Here is a 22,854-nt window from a genome sequence, read left to right as displayed (position 1 = left end):
GTTATATACGACCTCTGTGAAAGGGTTGTTCAACCCCCACAGGGCTGTGACACACAGATTGAGGACTGCTGCATTCAGGCAACAGAAAGGGGCTAAAGCCTTCCACTAATCCATTTCCTAGGGTGCGAATGACAGCCCTACAGTGCCACCTTGCTGACTTGCTCACAAAGCCTGAGCACAGCAAGCCATACCCAGTGCTGCAGTCAGTAAGAGACTGCGCTGTTCTCCCAGCATGTCCCTGCTCGGGGTGGCATTTCCTGTCCCCACCGAGCGCAGAGCTAGGCTTCCAGCCTCCTGCCTCCAGATGCCATTTCAGCTCTTCTGCAGCTGCAGCTGTAACACTATGTTATTTTTCTATTCCACACTGACTCTCCTGTAATTCCAGCACTCGGCAAGGCAGAGGCAGGTGGATCTCTGAGTTCCAGGCTAGCCTGGTCTACAAAGTGAGTCCAGGACAGCCAAGGCTACACAGAGAAACTCTGTCTTGAAAAACAAACAAACAAACAAACAAACAAAAAGTTCACTTATTCCTCCACTAATGACTATACATTCTTCCAAGGAATAATGCTTTTCAAAATGAGGCAAACCAAAAACTTATGGCCAAAAAAGGACCCACTTATGACAAATGCACAGACATGAGGCACTTGCCTCCAAATCAGGGCTATTTGGCTGTTTAGGCTCTTCCCATGGACCAAACTCAGCTTCAAAGTTAAGTGTGCAAAAGCACACTACCTCATGGGTCAGTGGGAAGTGAACAAAGGGGACTTCGGCATGAATAAAAGCACCGCCAATACCCACTGTGCACTTGGCCAACCGTGCTCCCTGTGCTGGGAGCCCAGTCCACAGTCAGGCAATTGCTAATCACCCTAGGCTACCGGAAGAGAGGACACAGGCTCCATCCAGACACAGAGGCCAGCAGCCTCCTGCAGGAAAGTCCGGTACATTCCATATCTAACGGACAGCGAGTTAGGACTGAGGTACCCTCGTCACGCCAGAAGCCTTGTTAATGCCCTGTACTAGTTTCCTGTGACTACAACATCAGAAACATCCTCTCACGGCTTAAGATCAGTATTTGTCCCCTACAGTGTCCTGGTGTGCTGGCTCCAAGGCGTGTGTGTTCTGCGTGCACAGGTAGGCCAGAGAAAGCCCATGGGAAGAGAGAAGAATGAGTAGGGCAGGCAAAGGGCACACAACACTGTGTGTCTGGCCTTGCCAGAAGGCTATCATGAAACCAGGGCCAGCACCAGCACACTCTAGCAGTGCACTCCAAGGCTATGGTTTCTCAGGAGCGAGAGATGGTCACAGTGGTCTTGGCTGAGCTCTGGACCCCTTCCAGCAGGCCCCTCCTAAGGCAGGCCCAGCATGTTCAGGACTTCAGGGACAAAACATTCAGAAGGTGGTGGCTCTGAGCCAAGCACCCCTGACTCCACCCACCCTGCTATCCTCTCCCCAGGTGAAAAGAAGACCCAAGCCATAAACCAGATGGAAAGAATACAGTGTTCTATCCTGGCACAGTTGAACTGACAATCGTCTGGGAACAGTGTGCTGCTGACACCATCTGCAGCCTCCTACAGACTAGCTCCAGGGCAATTACAGGGTATCCCAGGCTCTGCCGCAAGCAGCACTCTGGCCTCCACTATTCCTTGTCTCATAATGAGTTGGGGGCCACCGTCTTCAGGTTTCAGCCCCTGTCTTCCATCAGGCACACCCAGTGTGGGGGCTGCTTTCAGGGACTTCCTGTAAGAAAAACAATGTTGCCATAGAGCAAGCCAGGGAGGAGCATGGCAAGAACCTGTACAGCCCAGGCCCTCCAGTGAGAAGGCCAGCTGCAGGTGGATGCCCTCCCCTGTGCTGTTGTCTGCTGCAGGCTCTTGGGATACCCTAGATGACCCTGGCCTTGGCCCGGGGCCTCCACAAAGGCAAGAGACTCCTCGAAGCTTACAGTCACTGGGTGCCACCTCTGGAGCGAAGAAGGGAAGAGGAGAGTGACAGGCATGGGAAGACAGTCACTGTCTACCCCACTGTCTGTGTGTCTGGCTTGCTGGTCGCCGTGATCCCAGCACACCAGACTCGCCGGCGAGCCATTGTCAGGGCAAGGGTACTTACCACGTTCCAGAAGAGCGGATTGAACACAATGATGAGCACAGCCACCACAAAGCTGGGCTCTGTGGGGTCCATGTAACCCAGCAGCCAGGTCATGACGAAGAGATCTGCCTGCAAGGACAGAGCAGCCATCAGCGGGAGGCCTGCCTAGTGACACCCAGAAACTGCCAGGACCTTATGAGGCCCCAGGATGCAAAGACATCTGGGAACATAAAGGAAGTGCTTAGGATGGCCAAGTCCAGACACAGTCGCTGCACTGACGTCCCATGAAAGAGAAGATAAAAGGCCGAAACTAATCGGCCGTGTCAGCTGTCGCGAGCGTGCTGGGCTAATGGTTGCGGAGGTGCTCATGAGTACTGTACGCAGAGCTCCATGGCTCTGAAGACAGGTTCCTAAAAAGGACACTAACCCTAAATGTGATTGAAAGCCCCTGAGATGAGGGTTCTCATGAGACCCAAGGAAAACTCAGGTGGCCAAAATACATGGGAAGAGAAACTCCGCCTCAGGAGATAGTTGGAAAAGCTAATGGCCACACGTAATGGCCGCCTCTCCCAGGGCTTCAGGAGGGGCAGTGTGACTGCAGCTGAGGAAGGAAGTGATTCTGCTCGCAGCATGAAGAGAGCAGGTAGCAGCACTCCCGCCGGCGCACACTCACAATGACCGCACGCCCGCCGCCGGCGCACACTCACAATGACCAGGAGTCATAAGAGACAACTTGGGGCTGTGGGTTAGGGCCCAGCGGCAGAGCACCTGCCTGGTGTGCACAAAACCTTGGATTCTATCTGCAACACCCCCACCAAAGCAAAACCACAAGATCTGGGTACCCAACCTGGAGAATAATGGATGGCCCATGTGTGAGGCCCACAAATCCAAAAGGTAAACAGCGCCGTCTGCACATAAAAGCCCTGCAGTGTTGACATTCCAGTGAGTTGTCAGTGCTGGGCTGTGCTCTGCATTCTAGGACGCCTGGCAGCCCCCACCCTGGCTTCCACCCACTGGAGGATGGCAACTCTTCCCCACTGAGGCAACCAGAGGCATCTCCGGATGTCTGGATGTCCGGTGGAAGAAAACTCCCTGCGTGGGAGGGAGCCTCTGCCACAGGAGAGGAGAGGAACAGCCAGCTACTCTCTGCACCAATTTCTTTCTTCACAGTGAGTCCTGGCACTGGGTGATGAGACTGGCTGGGTCCTTGTGCTCTTCTCTAAACATCTCTAGTTTCCACTTTAGGAAGAATCCTAAAGGGCCAGGGCATTGATGGTGTTGTGCTGTCTCCCTACATGCAACTGAAGTAAAAGTCACACTAACAGGTAAATAAGGCTTTATGCACCACGCCTATGGCTCTTCTCAGACTCTGCTCTCATGGCATGCTTCGATGTTTCATTTCAGGATAGAATAATTTCTTTCAAAGAGTGCTTCTACCCCACCCCCCATTAGAGGGAGGAGGGGAAAAATGTGCTACTACACCACACACACACACACACACACACACACACACAGACACGCCCAGGGCTGCCCATCCCTGGAGAGAAAGCAGCAGCCTCTACGCAGGTTCTTACTTCACCCAGTCTCCTGGGGAAACTCAGCCTGCCATCCAGACCACATTGCCCAGTGTGACACAGGGGACACTGGAAAGTCACTAGGCATGTCAAGTCTTCTACTGGGACCTCCCTGCCCATTCGGACCACATTTCTCACCAGGATGTGGGACCAAAGGTGGGCTAAGCAGATGCTCAATGTTCAAACCCAGTGTTCAGCCACTCTTTTCCACAAGGAATACACCCAGACCCCAAAGATGCCTAAACTGCAGCTAGCACCAAAAACTACATATATTATACTGTTGCAGTTCTAATACACACGCACCTCAAAAAGAGAGATTATTTTGTAAGCCAGACACATCAAGACATTAACAGTAAGTACTCATTAACTTAGAACCAGAGCTGGGCGTGTCAGCGAACACCTGGAATCACCGTACTCAGAAGGCAGAGGCCATCTGGTCTAAATAGTGAGTTCCAAGTCAGCCAAGGTTACAAAGTGAGATCCTGTCTCAAAAAAAAAAAAAAAAAAAAAAAAAAACAAAAACAAGAGAGGGAGGGGGTGGAGGTAAAACAGACTGAAGTAACTGCTGTAATTCTCCCTCTCTCTCTTCTGTGCTCAACTCACCATCCTGCTTCGGAAACCACAGACACAGCCTACTGGTGCACGATCGTCAGGCTCAGCAGAAAATAAGCCAAAAGTAGGTGCACTAGTGTGGGAGCAAGTATGAACAACATCTCAGTGAGTACACCGGGGAGTGGATGAATGAACAACAGAGAACCTGCTCAGGAACCAGCAGGGAGAATGAGCCTGAGGGCACAGCCTTATCCCAGGCTGCTAACAGCTCAAGAACACACAGGCCATACAGCAGACAAGCCTGCGCCAACCTTCCAGAGCCCCTGGGCAAAGTCTCAGGAAGCCCTGGATGAGATTGGGGCCTCTCAGCACAACCGTGGGCTGTGGAAAGTAGGGTTGAGTGCTCCTAGGGTACACACTGCTCATGCAGGACAAAGCCACGGGATCAGACCTCACAATAGGAAAAGGAGGAGATTGGAGCTGTGTAGCCCTAAACCTTCTAGAATCTGAGCCCAACAAGAGAGCCAGTCTTTCTTCTGTTTGATGACATGTATTAGGCATCCCTGATCACAAGGCCCTGTGCACTGACAGGCTGGGGGTGGGGTCGGAGGAACAGCAGAGAAGGGAGAGAGGAAAGGAAGCCTGGGCACAAGAGTCCTGACTCTGCCTGACCGCTCCCAGAGAACACTGACTCGACCTCCGTCAGCTGGACCACGTACCGCTACCCAGCAGGAAGTCCTTACACATCCCAACCTCTCCTTCCTATTCTGCATTTTAAGCACCCAGCCCAAAATCTCCCATTGCTTAGGCACCCACACCCCAGCACCCCACCAAACCCCCGTCTCATTCTGTCTGGTCTGTTCTGACATTCCTTACATAACCCATTCCCCACCCTCACCACCCCTGTACACACAGCTCCCCCAGGGCATAGCCAAGGCCCTTCCTGACCTCCTATCTTTTGGTTTCCTTATGAGCCCGCCTAAATGGCACCTCACATCCTGCTGGCCACCCTCACTCAAACCTCCTCACCTACACTTGGCTCACCTATCACAGCACAGCAGCAGGTGAGCCCAATAACTCCCTGCAGAGTAGACCATCACAGCCTGCCAGCCCCTCATATGCTACCTATGGTTCCACAGCTCTGTGCATACTGGGAATGCCATCTGTCTCTCTACACACTCTGAACAAACTCCTGTACATCCCTCCAGACCCAGAGGGAGCAGTTCCCTACTTCTTACCAAGGCACTATTGTATTCCTGGGGTTCAGCCTGTGTGATTATCTGATTACCATCCCTGTCTTGCAACTGCTTCTCGGCCTAAGGACCACTTCTTTATTGATCTTTGTGTCTCCATTTCTGACTGCCAAGGCTGCCAGAGAGTAAATATTTGCTAAGTGAGCAGAAGTCCTTGTTTCATCATCAATAAAACTTGAAGGCTAATGGTCACCTCCAAGGCTGAGCTGCCCTGTGACCTCCACCAGTCTGGCTTTAGAATGAGACAAGAAATTGCCAAAGCAGCCCCTGGAGGGGGTTTTGCAAGCAGCCGGACAGCTGGGCGGCCAACATGATGAATACGTCCCTCTGGATGTAGAGGCATGGCTTCTCGTAAGACCACAAGACCTGGAATCACCAGCTACCCAGACACATTGCTTCATAAATATGCCTTTCTGCAGGGCAGAAAGATGAAGCAATGCTTTACAAGAGTTGGCAGAGGTGAAATGTCAAGCCAGAGGGAGAGGAGGGACTTCCCAAAGCAGCTTGAAGTCCCCAGGTGGGGTCTGTTTGTTCCTGGGTATGTTAGGGGTAGAGGAGGGCTCGCAGTCCTGAAGCTCTGGGCCTGGCCTGAGTCCACCACTCACTTTCCCTCGCAGATTCTACTCTCCTACCGTGTCTTCCACTGGCTAGCCTCCCTGCATCCCTTACGGAAGGACATTCTAGGCCTGTAGGAACTTAAGTGTGCTGCATGTGAATGCACACCCGCACATATGCAAATCAAATGAATAACGTGATTTTTAAGAAGTAAGCTCACCGTATTATGGAAGGAGGGGTACCTGGAAGAGACAGCATTTTGCCTTTGTGGTGGGAACTCTCCCCTCTTTCCCCATGAGCCCCAAAGACAGAAATGCTCTCGAAATCTTTAAGGGATTGTTAAGAATTCAACTCAATGTCACTCTCCCAGTGCTGAGCACCATGAAGGGAGCTTGTCCTAGTATAGGATGTTAAAAACCAAAAAGTAACTAGGCCTGAGAGCATTGCTAGAGCCCATCACCAAGGAACTGAGGTCTGAAAGAAGACTTATCATTGACCCCACCACAGATGAGACAAGCAGGAGCTTCGAGAAACATGCAGAGCACAGGTTATGAGGGCCAGCACCTGCGCTGACCAGCCTGGCCCTTCTGGATCCTAGGCAGGAAACCCCATAAGATGTGGACTTCAACCACCAAGAGAGGCCCTACCCGCCACAGCAGACAAGAATTAAAGACAGCTTCTGGATCCTGGATTCCCACCATGAGATGGATAAAGTGGGCAGTGAAAAAAAACATGTTTCTTCCCCACTTTGTGAGCGCTAAGACAAAAGAAGAAAACTGAGGCACTCAAAGACTAACTAGTTAGCTTGGCTGAACCACACAGAAACTGGCATTCATCTGTCTCTCAGTTAAAGCCACTGATCCAAACCAGAATACGTCCACACAGCCAGGTCCGAGTGCCCTGGTCAGCCTGCCTCAGCAGGTGGGGAGAGTTCATCTGGAAGCGAGGTCACCTTGAGGGTTGGTGTTGCCTGGAGAAGCAGCTGCTTCCTAAGAGAGAGTGACTAATGCTGAACAGAGACCAGAAGCAGAGGAACCTGCTCCCAGCTCTCCAACTCCAGACCCGGGGCCTACCTCCCAAAGCCCACTCAAAACTGGATTGGCCGAAATTAACCTCAGATGTAGCTGGCATGAACAGAGGAGCCACAGCTCTCTTGCCTGAGCTCTGCCTGCCAGCCTGTGTCAGAGGCCACCTCAGAGAAAGGAGTGGGTCCCCTCCCAGTTTCAACCTCCCTCAAACAGGAGGCCTGGCTCTAAGGAAGGACTGTTCCTCGAGGTCACAGGCTTACTGAAGACTAAAGAGAGAATCAACCTACCAGAACCAGAAGAAACTGGGAGCTGGGCTCCAGGGGACGGCTCAGGTCACCTGTCCCTGGTGATGAAGTCAGCTGCAGAACCCCCACAGGCTGGTAGGAAGGAGGCACATAGCTGTTCCACTGCACTGGACACACTTCAGAGCAATGTCCTGTAGTTAGGGAATGATTTGCAAGGGGTCAACAGCACCTAGGGTGCAAGCCACATTGTGACATCCAAACAAACAGCAAGAGCACATGACAATCAAAGCTGCATTGATCACCTGAAAGTAATGGGCCACTCTGCGGCATGTAAACAACAGAGTATAAAAGGGACGAAGTGGGGCTGTCCCAGAAAAGGGACAGGATCCTTCATCCTGTAGAGTGAGTCTCTGCAGTTGCGTAGAGACCCTCCTTTCTCTTCCCAGCTGTTCTAGTGTGCGGGTATTGCCAGCAGGTCCAGGGACATTCGCTGGGCAATTCCACAAGAGCCCTGTGTCCTGAAAGAGAGAAACAAGGTGCCGGGACCTTCCCACCTAGCTCTACACTCCAAGAGGAGTGGGTACCACATTTACAATTAAGGCATCATCCCCTCCACCCCATTTTCTACAGTGAGGCCTGCCTGGATCTGAGGAAGGACCCGGTAAAGGGCAGAGCTCTTCTACCCTCCTCCTGATGCCCATAGAGTCCACAGTGGCCACCAGAACCAATCTGCGGCCAGGTTCCCTCACTGAAGTGGGTTAACAATGGCCACCCAAGACTACCCATAGACAGAGTGAAAAGCAGATGTGAAATACAAGTGCGAGGGCACAGGTGCATAGGGCTGCCATGGTCTCAAGCCACCTGGACTCCTTCTGCTACACCCTAATTAAGAAATACAGATGTGTTTCCTCTCACCCTCTTGGAAAGCACAGAACCAGAAGACAGCGACCCAGACCTGGCCCTGGACGGTAGGGGTCATCCTATGACTGAATGTGAACTCTGACAATTCCTTAAACCTAGTGCTGTCTAGGCCTCCGCCCTGAGTAGCAGTAATAACTTGATATGGTCCAATAACACATTCAAAAAAAAATAAATACAAGTTCCAGGCTATCAGGCATGGCTCGGTGGGAGAGCACTCAACCTAATCCATATATGTGAGGGTCTAAGGTTCATCCCCAATAACAAGGAGAGGGAAGCTGCTGCTTACCTTCCCTCTAACCCTTTCAGATAGGTGGACTATTCACTGATGAACTCTTCATTCAGCAAGCCGTGCTGGGTTGGTGCCAAGTGGCTTGCTGGCTTTTCCCTGATGGGGCACCCCCCACGCCCTCTGCTCAGTCCCTCAGGAGTAGCAGACCTGGTCAGCAATCTCCCAGCAAGGTGCCTTCTCACAGTTTTACCCATATCACAGCAGCTTAGAGGTGGAGGGAGGGGAACAGTGGGAGGGAGAGCAGGAGAAAGAATTCCAGTGGGAAGCAGGGAGAGGCGAGTGAAGCCTCAAGCCCAGTTGATGCTTAGGAAGGGAGGGCCACTTTCTTTTGAAGACATGGCTACTGGTACCCCAGGGGATGGCCATACATCCTTGTGCATGTAGACAGCATTAAGCATCAAGGTGTTATTAATAACAACATAAAAAGACATTCAGTGGGGAGGGAGGCACTACAGTGAGCTGGAGGGAAATAAGAATTGAAAGGGTTAGACTAACTTTGTAACCTGTATGTCTTCTAAAGCCTATAGTTTTGAGTTTTAGGTTGAGGTTAAGCTAAAGCCTCTTAGTACCTTTCCAGAGAATGGAGGAATGTGACCCTATCTATGAGGACAGATAGAAAAAAAGGCAAGCAAGCAATGACCTTCACTCAGCAAAAAGAAAAACTCCTGTCTTTGAGATGGCATTTCTTAGCAACAAACCTAGACTTCTTCTGAGTAGCTTTTGACCTCCAGCCAAAAGTCTGTAGCCCCTAATCTTCAAGGATGAGCTAACCACCCCCACCTTCAATTGCAGCTGCATCCATACTTGGCAGGACTGGCCAAGCTTGAGCACCTAAGACTAACCAATTATCATACTTTATAGCTTCCTCATCCAATCCTAAATTGCCAAGACTGCAACTTCAAATCTCCCGCAATTTTTCTTTTAAAAACCTAAAGCCTTTGTCTCCCGGTGCCACTCTTTGCTGACCGGCAGGGGTGACCCCATTGCGCAATGGTTAATAAACCTCTTGTTTTGCAACGAGTCTTGGTCTGGGGGAGTTTCTGGGAAGGGCATGATCTTGAACTCCTGAGCTGCGAGACCCCAGGTCTTACATTTTTGGTACGTTGGCCGGGAAAGGGTGTGCCCCTTCCCCAACATTCATCAGACTGAACTCGGAGGTCAAGCTCGGAACAGGTTAGTCTGTTTCTGTCTTACCAATCTGTTTCTTGTCAGAGATGGCTGCCATGAGGCAGCCTGTCAATCAGATTTCTGTGGTACCAATCTGTTTCAGTTTAGGCGCCTATCTGGACCTTTTTGGTCATCTGATCAGTCATTGTGATAGACAGACGTGTCAGAATATCACTTGACTGGGAACTGGGGGGCGCCCCAGTTTCCGTTTGGGAGGTTAGATCTGAGACAGTCCTCCTCCCGTCTGATTTTCGTAGAAAACGACCGCCACCAGGCAGCCATTCTAACCACTCACAAGGGTGTCCTTGCTTGATTACTTGCCTGATTCTTTGTGTTTTTGTTGTTGTTGCCTCTCTGACTCTTTTGACAGAGAGATGCTCTAGCTCGAGAGCATCTGTAGAAGGGGTTCGAGTCCCCTGAGTGGTTCGAGGCCACTCGCCTGGAACGGTTTCATTAAGGCAGACAGACATGTCATTAATGCCAAGTCCATGGGACATCCTGTAGGACGCTCAGGTTGCCGCTTTCTGTGAACAGGGAGGAGCAGAGAGATTCTGCTCCCCCAGCAATTTAAATCCTGTGTTTCTCATGTATGTATGTATTTTTCTGTGTCTGTTTCTTTGTAGACTTGGACTGATGAAAATTCGGACAGAGGACAGTTAAAATTAGAACTAGTTCTCCGCCCGGGAGTGCACACGGCTGCATGGCAGAACACCAAGCAGTGTGCTCTCCCTCCCGAGGGAGCCAAGGAGGGTATGCTTTCGGGTGGCTGGGGAGACATGTGGAGCTTGGGCAGGCGGTGCTCAGGCACTTGAAGGTCTGTGAAATAACAATGCACACCCAGCAGGGCACGGGCTTGATGCAGCCCCTTGTTTCGATGGACAGCTGAAGAGCATGGGAGAGGGGAGAGGCCCGGCCAGGAAGCAGGTTCAGGACCTGTGGGGGAGGTAAGCTAGAGTGAAGCTCACAGGGAGCCAAGGGAGCAGGCAAGGCTCCTGGGCTTGCTAGGTGGAAGTCCTTATACAAGGCTAGGCGGGGATTGGCACCGTAGCTGCTCCACGACAGGAGCTGCTCTGGCTCCTCCCCCTTGCCTTCATGCCAGCTCAGCAGGGAAGTGAGCAGCAGGAGCTCACCACACCCTCTTGCTCCTCTCTTCCCTCCTCCCACCTAGGGGGCTTGCAACTTAGAGATCAAACAGTAATTAGGAAGAAAACTGCACTTGCTGTAATGTTTAGAATTACAGCTGAGTCTAAATAAAATTTTTTTTGTCTGTCTGTTTAAATATATGGCCATTATACAATTGTTTTCAATTGGTCTTAAATGGTTGATATGATCAAAAATAACTGGGTATGTTTTAAGGTTAAATTCAAATCCTTGTTTAAAACACGTATATGTGCCTATGTGTTTGTAGGGTCCATGAATGCATATGTTTAAATAACAACAATGTAAATTGCCACATGGTGTGGCTCAGGAAAAGAACAAAGGTTGCAAAATCTCTGAGTCAAAATGATTTTATTTCCTTTTAGGATAAGAAGAAAGTCTTGTTCTAAGTTGATATTGGTTCTGAAGATTGGGTTGTTTTCACTGATAAATTTTGGTCTTAAAATCTGGTTTTGACTTTTAAAATTATGGTTATGCTTTGTGAATTCACTCCTAAAGAAGATACTTTGCTTTGATATTGCAGGGATGAGTTTTAAAAATTGTTTAGATGTTTAAGAGAATAAAACATTTACAGTTTATCAAATTTTTTAAGCAATAACTTTTGGGCAGTCTAACAACGAACTTAAAGCAGTTTCCCAACCCTTAAAAAATTAAAAAAAAATTTAATGGGAGTTTTTCTGTTGTCTAAAAAGAAAGAGAGAGTGAGCAAGAGATATTTAAAAATATATATAGCTTGTCTAAAGCAAAAATGTCTGCTTAAGCCTAAAAAAAAAAAAAAAAGCTAGGAACCTAAAGGTATATAGGATGTTGCAAAAGGTTAGTGGATGTATTATAAAAAGCCAGAGAGTTAATATGATATAAGAAAAAACTGTATTTAAATATGTTATAATTCATTTAAAAGGCTGGTGATTCTTCATTACAAAATGTTTTTTTTAATGCTCTTTTAAGCAAAAAAAAATTCTGGCTGATAGGTTTGGTATGGCTAAAATAATTCATACAGTTTAAAAATGTTCTGTACTGTTCTGTTATGCAGTTGGTTCTAAAACTTATTTGATCACTATGTTAAAACTTTTGGTTGTGGGAGATTATGGATGCTCCACAGTGTTTGCTATGTCATCAACAGCACCTAATGGCTATGTTTGGGATTGTCAGTCACAGCCTGTGCTAACACATGGCTAGCCACCATGATGGTTCAGGGATAGAGAGCACGTGAAGCTGTAGTTTTGCTGCCATATTTGTTTAGAGCTTTCAGCTGAGTTCAGTTATACGTGGCCAGCCGCCATGCTGGTCTGGAGATAAAGAGGGTGGAGCCATGAGTTTACCACCATTTTGTTTAGGTCTCTCAGTTATGTTCAGTTCTCTAATTAGTATTAAGTGCAAAGCTTTTTACTGTTCAATTTTTAATACAAAGTAATAGGATCAGCAAGATTTGCTAGCCTCTCTATGAACTGTATCTGATTAAAAGGTTTGCTTTGATTTTAGTTCAGAAAGAGTAGACTTAAAGCTACGCTAAAGACTGCAGTTGGTTAAGGTGTTGACCTTTACCTGGTGTCTTTGTATAGGTTTTTTTAAGGTTAAGCCTAAGATGGATAACTATAAAGTTTGTCTATTTGTCTTAAAATATATAGTTCTAAAACATGCATCTCAGAAATATGCTAGAACTAGATTAAGTAACATTCTGTTTTATAGGACACAGTTTAAAACAGATGATAAAAACAAAGAGTAACTCAGATATGCTGGCCCTCAAGCTTATCAGAGATCTGATGAATATGGCATTTTAACATATGTAAGTTTATTGTGGCAAAAAGTCCCAAAATCCTGGCAGTAGCTCCCCAAGGTCTCCGAGAAGATTTGGACAACGACAGATGACTGCAACTCTGGATTGTGGTATGCTAACCACTGGGCAATACTGCCCCAACTGGCCCACTGCTAGGGCCCAGCCTAAACTGCGGACAAAGTTGGGGACACCTGAAGAGCCATTGTCTCACATTGTGAGAGGCAAGGTGAGGTCAATCTCTCCTGTTCCTCTTTCCACAGCAGCAGTTTCTCATCCTCTATGCCTGATGGCTGGACTGCCTCTGCTCAGAAAGCCAGGAGACCACAGGAGCCAGGGACACTGCCTAGGTGATGGACTAACTAGTCATCTCTGTCATTTTGATTGGTACATTTACTTAGCTCATCCTTGAAGATTAGGGGCTACAGACTTTTGGCTGGAGGTCAAAAGCTACTCAGAAGAAGTCTAGGTTTGTTGCTAAGAAATGCCATCTCAAAGACAGGAGTTTTTCTTTTTGCTGAGTGAAGGTCATTGCTTGCTTGCCTTTTTTTCTATCTGTCCTCATAGATAGGGTCACATTCCTCCATTCTCTGGAAAGGTACTAAGAGGCTTTAGCTTAACCTCAACCTAAAACTCAAAACTATAGGCTTTAGAAGACATACAGGTTACAAAGTTAGTCTAACCCTTTCAGAATGAAAATACATTGTATAAATGTATGAAACTTTCAAAGAATTATTTAAAAATTTTAAAATTATTTAAAAATTATTTAAAAATTTTAAAAATAATTAAAAGGGGCTGGCGAGACGGTTCATTGATAAAAGCACTTGCCAGCTAAGCCTGGCACTCAGAATTCAAAACCTCCAAAAGTTGTCCTCTGACCCACACACACAAACTTAGTTTTTCCTTCTAGCTCCAATTTTTTTTAATTAATTCATTCACTTTATGTCATGATTGTAGCCCCTTCCCTCATCTCTTCTCAGTCTCTTCCTCCCTTTCTCTCTCCCCCATCCCTGTTCCCCCATCCCTGTCCCCTAGTCCTCAGAAAGAGGGAGTCCTCCTCCCTTACCAACTGACCCCAGACCAAACTTATTAAAAGCATCAAAGACTTTTTTTTTAAACCAGAATAGAATTAACAGGAAGTTTTGAAGGAGGTTTAACACATTTTGTGAATCAGAGCGAAAATACAACGTATCAGAAACTGTGAGCATCTGCTGAGCCTGAACGTAGAAAGAAACAGCTTGTAATAGCATGGAAAAGTCTCAAATCAGGGATGGAAACTTTCCCCTTAAGAAACTAGAAAAAAAAAAGGGTGTGTGTGTGTGTGTGATGGCTGGACCTGAAGCAGGACCACCTAGCCCTTAGTGTCTGACTCTGAGCGTTCCGGGGTGATCTACCAATCTGGGAACCCTAAGAAGACATCACCCTGAGACTTAAAAGTACAACCACATATGGACAGGCCACACGGCTGCCAGGCAGAGGAACATGAGGACCTCCGTCTGTGAGCTACAACAGTCCCGCTTCTTGCCCCAACTTTTGAAACTAGACACAAAAATAAGACTGCAGTGACAACCGAGCGGGCTAGCTAAGGGCCTGTTCCTCCACAGCTGGGCACAGCACAGCAACCTCCAGCCTCAAGAATCCATGAATGCCGTAACACCACACGGTGAAATATTCTTGTGTAAGTTAATAATCAAAAAAAAGACATCCCGGCATCCCTGCAGAACACCCTGGGAAGCTGAAGTTCTTCACGTTCAATGGCATGGTGTCTGCATATAATCCATACATCCTCATGTGTTGTAACTTATATCCCAACACAACAGAGATGCTGTATGGTTACTGCTGTATGTTTAGGGAATGGTATCATTAAGAAAAATATGTACATGCATGCACACATTGTACACTTTTTTTCATTATGGTAACATGCAGATAAGGAAACTGCAGATATGGAGGGAAATAGTACTTTGGGAAATTTGTTTTTTATTATTTGTTTTGTGTGTTTAGGGTGGTGCGTGTGAAGGCCACAGGCTGACATTAAATGTCTTCCTCTGGCTTTCCATTTTAGATTTTGAGGCAGGCTCTCTCGCTGAACCTGGAGCTCAGCAACTTGGCTACACTGGCTGGCCAGAGACCCAATGGCTTGTCACTCACTGCTTATATTTCCATCCCCTCCATCACACAGGCTCATCCTATGTCCCCCTCTCCAGGGCTGGGATTACAGGTGCTTTGGGTCCACCCCACTTTTATTTGGATGCTGAGGATCTGAACTCGGGTCCTCAAGTGTACACAGTGAGTAAGTACTCTGCCAAATAAGCCATCTACTCTGCCCTCTTTCATATATCTCTTTAAATAATGTGATTACTGAAAAAAAAAGTATTGCTTTTGTGTTGAGATGAAGGGGATCAAATTTGGGGCCTTGAACATGTGCAAGTGCTCTATCTCTGAGGCCCCACCCCGCCCCCAGCACAAAACTCTAAATTATATATAGGACACACAACCCTTCCATTAGATAGCACTGAGCTGAACACTCAGCTCAGGTGTTCACAGGTGAAGAAAAACCCTGAAGTTCTCTTAGGCCAGGGATGAACATATTTGCCCCAGAAGTTTTGATAGGGGAAGATCTCCTGCATAAGAGAAACCTTGATGCTGTATGACTGCAATGGCTTGAATGAGAATGGCTTCCATAAGGCTCACATGCTTGGATGCTTATTCCACAGTTTGTGGAACTGTTTGTGAAGGATTTGGAGGTATAGCCTTGTTAGGGGAGGTGTGTCATTGGGGGCAAGCTTTGAGACTTTGAGCCCAACCCATTCCCAGTTAATTTTCTCTGCCTTCTGCTTGTAAACTGAGATGTGAGCACTCAGCTACTGCCCCAGGGCCCTGCCTGCCTGTCGCCACCCTTTCCTCCCCGCCCTTCCCAATGCTGGTCATGGGTTCTAGCCCTCTGAAACTGCAAGACCCCAATAAGCTCTTCTATAAACTGATTGGGTCTTCTTGTGTCTTATCACAGCCATAATAACGTAACTAAGCCAGTGATGGTATTGTTTTTATTTTACTTTATTATGAAAAAAATCCCTCACCGCCGGGTGTTGGTGGCACACTCCTGCAATCCTCAGGGAGGCAGAAGGAGGCAAATACCTTGGAGTTTGAGGCCAGCCTGGTCTATAAATCGAGTCCAGGACAGCCAAGGCTACACAGAGAAACCCTGTCTTGAAAAATCAAAATTAAAAAAAATCCCTTGGAAATAGGAAGTTTAACTGTGCTGACCAAGCTGTGGTGGGGGGAAAAACAATGTTAGTCAACAAGGTCATCCTGACCTAACTGCTGACACATCCCTGCCTCTCCAGCTGTATGAGAACAGGAGCCTGCAGGTTGGGGAAACCCAGCAGATCTGAGAGGGGAAAGAGGAGGACAGGAAGTTTTCATATCCAAGGACTGATCCAGCCAGGAAGACTTCTCGTCTCTTGGCTCTAGACACAGGCCTTGGTTCCATTACCCTGAGGTAAACCAGGAACCCTTGGGCAGTGCTAGAAATCCACAATGTACCACTGACCCCTGCATTCTAGCCTGTTCCATCACATCTCCCCCATTCCCAAGTTCAAGGTTACCCACCACTTCAGCCAGTATTCGTGATGCACTGGGTTAGAAAGCATGACTCACAAGAACTGAGGTTGGTGTAATGTTTATCTCACATGCCCAAGAAATAAGGGGGGGGGGGGGAGAGAATAGGGGAGAGGCAGGAGATATCTGTCTTACCCAAGGGCTGGAGATGCCACTCACCTAGATGGATGGAGGATACCCTTCAGTAACAAATATTAAAATGGAGGAAACTAGTCTCCAACATCCACGGCCTACCCATCCATCTCACCTGCCCTTCATGCTCTTAACACCAGTGCGTAAATGTCTCTTGTTCCTTCCTGTGTGCCTGCTGTCCCTCCACCAGGAACTCCCAACTCACTGCTTCCATTTCCATCCCCTCCATCACACACAAGGCAAAGCTTCAAAGGCTACTCCAAAATACTGGTCAGTTTCCTCTCCTTTCAAGAACTGCTTCTAGGCCTGTAGTCTCCCTTACATGAATGAAAGCTCAGTGACAGCCAGACCTTATCTGTCCCAGGAACTGGACCTCAGCAGTCCCTTTGTGAATACTGTGAATAAATGAGTATGTGCACGCTGAGCGATTAAAACAGGGAATTAAATGAGATGGGTTCGAGGCTGCTTCTGGCAGAGATCTTAGGCTCTGCGAAGTTTGGCAGGTAGAAAGGAGGGAACACGCAGGAGAGGAGAATCAGATAGAATCAGAAGCCTGTGAGTTTGCAATAGTCAGGGGTTCGAACCATTGGCACCAGGGGCCCACCAGGCCTATCTCAACTGCGAACTGGGTTCTCTGCCCTTCTGATCAGGAGACAAGAGGCCAGAAGTGTGGAACCAGGGACAAAGACCGCTGCCACCCAGCCACACAGCAGGCACCCAAATGCAGTTAACCGCCTTCTCTCCGCACGCATTCACACTCTCAGCACCCCACACAACTCTGACTACACAACTTTAGGAACTCACATGCAAAACCCCAAACTCACACCTTCTTGGAGATTTACACAATTTCCCAACCCCACAAAATCACAGACGCAGGAGAGACCCCACAACAAACTGAAATGACTCGATTCGCGCACAGCCCCGCAAACACCACCATCGTCTCCACCAATCGTGCGCACCCCTTTCCTCCAGGCCCCGCCCCGCCCAGCGTTGCTTAGTAACAGAGTAGTCCCACCCATCAAGCGTTGACGGCGCCCTCCAGCTCCGGTAGGTCTATGACCTGTACCTGACTGAGGTCGAGATTGCTGAGGCCTCCGCAGCAGTCGTGCCCGACCACCGAGAGGCTCACAGGTGCGGCTTCAGGGCTCGTATTTTCTAACATCCCACAGCTCCCTCAGGAGGAGCCTCGTGGGGACTCTCACCGCGCCGCTTGGCCGGAGAGCGGGCTCCTTGTCATTTAGGGAAGCGCGTCCAGCCGGGAGGCTTTCCTGATGGCCCCCAACGTCTCGTGGCCTTCTGGGAAATGTAGTTCTCAGACACTTCCTCGTGGGGCGCACTTCCAAGTCTCAAGAAGCGGCGGACTACAAGTCCCAGAGAGGCCGACTGGTGGTTACAGAGGGACTGGGGCAACGTTCCTCAGATTGAGGCTCCCGTCCTTCACTTTGGGCCCCTTGTCTGGACCCCACCCTCCAGCCCACTTCGCTTCCCACTGAGATAGGATAAAAAGACACAGACATTTATGGAAAGGAAAGGAGTCCCTCACTCCAGAGTCTGGTTATAACACTTTTGCCAGCTGAGGACCAAGGATTCCAGCGCAATTAACTTACTGTGAAAGTTGCCAACATAGTGTTCCTCTTATATGGATATTTTCAAATAAGAACGTTAAAAGAGCAATGCATCTAAGAGTATATGGCCTTTCTCCTTTTCCAGTTATAAACCTACAATTTTCTAGGATTCCCACAAACTCCATGTAGAGTAAAAGACAAATCTTAAACCGCTTCTGCAACCCATGGTTTATTCTACCAGATTAAAATTGTAACCACATCTGGAGCCACTCCATGATCTTGTTTATCATGGGGCGGGGGGTTCTTATCAACCTTTAAGATGTAGCTTGAAGCTGGATGTGCCTTTTATCCCAGTATCCAGGAGACAGAGGCACCACACAGATCTCTGAGTTCAAGGCCAGCCTGCTCTCCACCAACAGTTCAGTCTTCTCAACTACTGAACACGTTTGGCTGTTTTATTGAACTGTGATTGTGACTTTCTGTGTGTTTGTTCCCCCCACATATACACCAGGGGACAGAGAAAGGTAAAGGTGAAAGGTCACATCAGAATTGATGCAATCTATTCCCTCCCCTTACTCAGATCACCCCACCAGACTGGCTCTTCTCCGGTGTCATAGAGGCCAAATTGGCCACCTGAAATGCAACTGTGGTTCAAGCCACAGGCCAAGGGATGATATTTTGAGGCAGAAGCCTTTGCATGGGGCCTTTGGAAGCCTTTGGAAGCCTCTGAATCTGAGCTTGCAGAGAGGTCATCCAGTCAGTCTCCAACAATGGAGATTTTCTTCCATGGCTTTCTTGAGTACTCTGTTTACATGCCCGGAGTTGTGGGAGACTCATCACCTCAGAGTAGCCTTGCTCCTCTGTTGGGGTGTATCTGATTACTCCATTCTCTTGAAGTTTTAATAAATGGACCTCTTTTCTATCCTTAGAGGTTTCTCTGCTTTTCATACTTGAGAAGCCATTTAAGAGAACATCTTCTAGTCAGCTCCGGATACTGCTTTGGTCCAGAGGTTTGCCTCCATGCTGCCTTCCCTCTGTCTTGGATCTGGGAATAGCAGCTCCTGGTGGTGGTGGTGGGGTCACCAAAGTAGGCTTCTACTGATCAAATTAGCATGGCTAACTAAATGCCAATGGCACATTTCCCAGCTCACAATCTACTTTCTATCCATGAAATGAGCTCCCTGTCTTAAGCACACATGTTTCTCCAGTGCTCAGGCTCCCCAGGGGTTAGGTGTGATGGGGAGACCTTTCCAGAGCAGAGATCCTCTAGAGATGTGTGCCCTGCAGAGTGCCCACATGCTCCCTTCCACCTTGGGCTTGGGGAGTAGCCCTTTCCCCAGGAGACTACCTGGTAGCAAAAAAGCACATGAGTGAATTCATCTGAGTCCGGTTCTCCAGCGTATCAGCCCCCTGAGAAGCCCATCCTGGGCACTGGTGCTGGTGGGTTTCTCTGCACTTCATCAGTCCTTGCTTCCTGTTGGCCTCCTAGTTGCTCCTACAGGTATTTTGGTGGTTGAATAAGAATGGGCCCCCAGGGGCTCATATATTTCTTAGTCATCAGGGAGTAGCACTATTTGAAAAGAATTAGGAGGCATGGCCTTTTTGGAGGAAGTGTGTCACTGGGGATTGGCTTTGAGGTTTCAAAAGCCTATGCCAAGCCCAGTGTCTCTCTTTCTCTGCCCCATCTGTGGAATGGGCAATATGACCTATTGTTCAAGTTACCTCTTGCCATTGAAAGCTCTGCCCCACCACATGCTGGCTATGAAGCTTGAAGAGAGTGACCTGTTCTCTCTGACCTCAAATCCCTTACCATGGAAACCTGATCTGAGCTCTCAGAGACTGCAGCCGTGGGATCCGCACTTCAAGGTCTCTTGCTTCCTGGAAGCCACCCAAAAGCCCTGGGGGACAGAGGCTCTATTCTGTCCTGAGGAAACTGGCTTCACAGTCACTGAGTAAGGGAGAAGCTTGAAACGCATACTAGTCAAAGCCAAGGCCAGGACTGCTCCTCACCCACTACTGAAACCCACCTCCCTGGAATCAGAGGCCGTCTGCAAGAATTCCAGCCTGGGCTCCAGCACCCACTTGGTGCTTAAAATCCTTCTTGGTTCTGCCCCCTTCTCTGCTGCTGCTCATCTCTCCCACAACCTCAGGGTCTCCCCACAGCACAGTCTTAAAAAGGTGAATGTTCCACTTGCTCTTCAAACCAGACACACTCATCTGGCCTCTTCTTACATTCCTGCCAGTCGGGACCTTTGTACCTCTTGGTTCCTCTACCTGCCACACTCTTTCCTTCTCAGGACTTTGCTCTGGCTACCTTTGAATCTCATGCCTGCACACACCTGGTGCTCACTCAGAACTCATTGACTATTTGCTGAATTGAACGGGGTCAAGGCTCTGTTTTGGTTGAGTAAAATAAGGCCCAAAGCAGGCATGGTGACATTCTTTTATCTACTGTAATCTACAAAGAAAGCTGAGGCAGGAGGAAGATCCTTGAGCCCATGAGTTCAATCCTAGCCCAGACAACATAGCAAGAATACATTTTTTAGTGTTTTTATAGCTATGTCTCTAATGTTTTGCCTGTTTATAAGCATGTATGCCATATGGGTATCTGGTGCCCATAGAAGTAAGAAGAGGGCATCAGATCCCCTGCAATTAGAGTTATGATGGAGCTTGAGTCACCATTTAGGTGCCACGAACCAAACCTGATTCCTCTGCAAGAAAGCAACTAGTACTCTTAACCGCTGGACCATCTCTTTATTCCCAAGTCTCCATCTTTTAGAAAAGAAAAAGAAAATGAGGGAAAGTAAAGATGTTTTCAAAGAGACAAAAGCTGAAAGCAGATTCAACCAGAAAAACAACCAAGGAACTTCTTCTAGCGAGCAGAAGGCTACCCCACCAAAGTTGGCATGCAGGACACAGTGAAAGGGACAAAAGGTCTGTGTCAGCACACAGAAGGGAGTAGAGGATGCTGGCAACCATAAATCTATCTTGTAGGCTTGAAAATGTTTATCTCAGTAACTGAGAGCAAATACAGGAAAAATCAGCAAGTCTGCAGATTCAAGCTGCAGCCTCATGTCTGTGGCCCCACCCCCACCAGAACTGCTTTTCCAGGTTCCCAGGGAGCATCCACCAAAATTGACCCTGTACTAAGCCTGAGACAGACTTTGGCCTCATGACATGAGTCAAGGCTCACTCTCATACACAGTGGAACTACAAAGAGGCACTACAACGCTTTACTAGGTGTTTTTGTTTGGTACAGGTGCATGTGTGTGTGGCCGGTTTGTTTGGGGGTGCTGTTTGGTTTGGTGTGCAGTGCTGGGGATCAAACCCACGGTCTCTGTTAGGCAAGTGCTCTATCATAGAGCCACACCCCAGACTTAAGCTTTGTGTGTGTGTGTGTGTGTGTGTGTGTGTGTGTGTGTGTGTGTGTGGTTTTTTTGTTTTGTTTTGTTTTGTTTTTGTTTTTTTTTTTTTTCAGAAAACTCATACCTTAAAGGTTTTCTATCTCAAAGTTTTTCAAGCTACAAAAAAATAAAAAATAAAAATAAAAGAAACATTCAAGAGTTATCCAGTGGGCTCCTTGCACCTCTCGCCTGGATTTGCCTCTGTGTTTCTTGGGATATGTTCCATCCGTTTTTGATTTTTATTAAAGATTTATTTATGTATCTTACGTACATGAGTGTTCTGTCTTCATGAATACTAGAAGAGGGCATCAGATCCCATTACAGATAGTTGTGAGCCACCATGCAGGTGCTGGGAATTGAACTCGGGACCTCTGGACAATCTCTACCACTTCCTCCTTCTGATTTCATGTTGTTTTCTTGTGAACTGTTTGAGGGTTAGGTGTAGAGTTCACTAGGACTCCAGGAACAGACACTGTCAGCTCATACCACAGTGCTCGGGACTGGTGTTTGCAGAGACACAACATTGTCAGTTGACACACAGCCAGATCCACATTGAGAGAGCCCTGATAATATGCAGTTCTGAGATCCACAGTACAGGTCACCTATAGCCTGCTTTTTGTCCCTTAGAAACATACTAGGAGGCTGGGCATAGTGGCACACACCTTTAATCCCAGCACCCAGGAGGCAGAGGAGGTGGATCTCTGTTAGAGACAAGCCTGGTCTACATAGTGAGTTCTAAGTCAGCCAGGACTACACGGTGAGACCTTGTCTCAAGAAGGAAAGAAAGAAAGAAAGGAAAGGAAAGGAAGGGAGGGGAGGGGAGGAGAAGGGAAGGGAAGGAAAGGAAAGGAAAGGAAAGGAAAGGAAAGGAAAGGAAAGGAAAGGAAAGGAAAGGAAGGAAGAGGGGGGAGAAAGAGGGGGGAAAGAGAGAGAAATATACTGGGGGAGGCAGACAGTGAGGAAGTTCAGAGGGTAAAGGTACTTGCCCCAGGATTCATGTAGTGGAAAGAGAAACAGATCACAAAAGTTGTCACCTGACTACCACATGTGCACGGTGGCATGAATAGACATGCATAAATGTACGCTTGTCGCATGATGCGCGCGCGCGCACACACACACACACACACACACACACACATACACACACATACACATATACTAATAGCCACATTTTTAAAAGAAGAAAGATGTCAAGGACAGGTGTGGTGGCACATGTGTATAATCTAGCACTTCAGGGGCTTGAAGCAGAAGGGTCACATGTTCCAGGCCAGCCTCCACTAAAGAATGAGATCCTACCTCAAAAATAATAGTTTAGAAGTTGAAGAATACCGACAGCTTTGGAGAGCTCTAGCCAGGGGTTTCTGAGGCTTGTCACAACTCGCTGACTCTCTAATCAGAGCGTCCCCACAGCAGTCCTGTCACAGGCTAGTAGTGTGCCATTTCTCTTCTGTTACGTTTTTGGATTGAGTTGTGTTTTGTTGTTGTGTTTTGCTTTGCTTTGCTTTGCTTTGCTTTGCTTTGCTTTGCTTTGCTT

The 22,854-nt window shown here is 48.0% G+C and overlaps 1 protein-coding gene across 2 annotated transcripts in view; it reads right to left on the bottom strand.

Annotated features, from left to right (window-relative positions):
- Pemt (phosphatidylethanolamine N-methyltransferase) overlaps positions 1-17,608 on the bottom strand; it is an 82,825-nt gene extending 65,217 nt beyond the window's left edge. The window contains exons 1-3 of one of the 2 annotated variants that reach the window (XM_055594357.1): positions 17,418-17,474; positions 7,335-7,483; positions 2,107-2,214 (exon numbers count right to left, since the gene is read on the bottom strand). In XM_055594357.1, coding sequence (XP_055450332.1) covers positions 2,107-2,199 — 93 coding nt within the window. In that variant the 5' untranslated portion in view covers positions 2,200-2,214; positions 7,335-7,483; positions 17,418-17,474. Of the gene's footprint in view, positions 1-2,106; positions 2,215-7,334; positions 7,484-17,417 lie in introns of both variants that reach the window. The other variant, XM_055594355.1, reaches the window with a different exon arrangement.
- Between the last annotated feature and the right edge of the window lie 5,246 nt (positions 17,609-22,854).

This window comes from Psammomys obesus, unplaced genomic scaffold, assembly GCF_907164565.1.
Source record: "Psammomys obesus unplaced genomic scaffold, mPsaObe1.curated_primary_1811, whole genome shotgun sequence".
NCBI lineage: Eukaryota > Metazoa > Chordata > Mammalia > Rodentia > Muridae > Psammomys > Psammomys obesus.
This window is presented reverse-complemented; position numbering and strand designations above follow the sequence as displayed.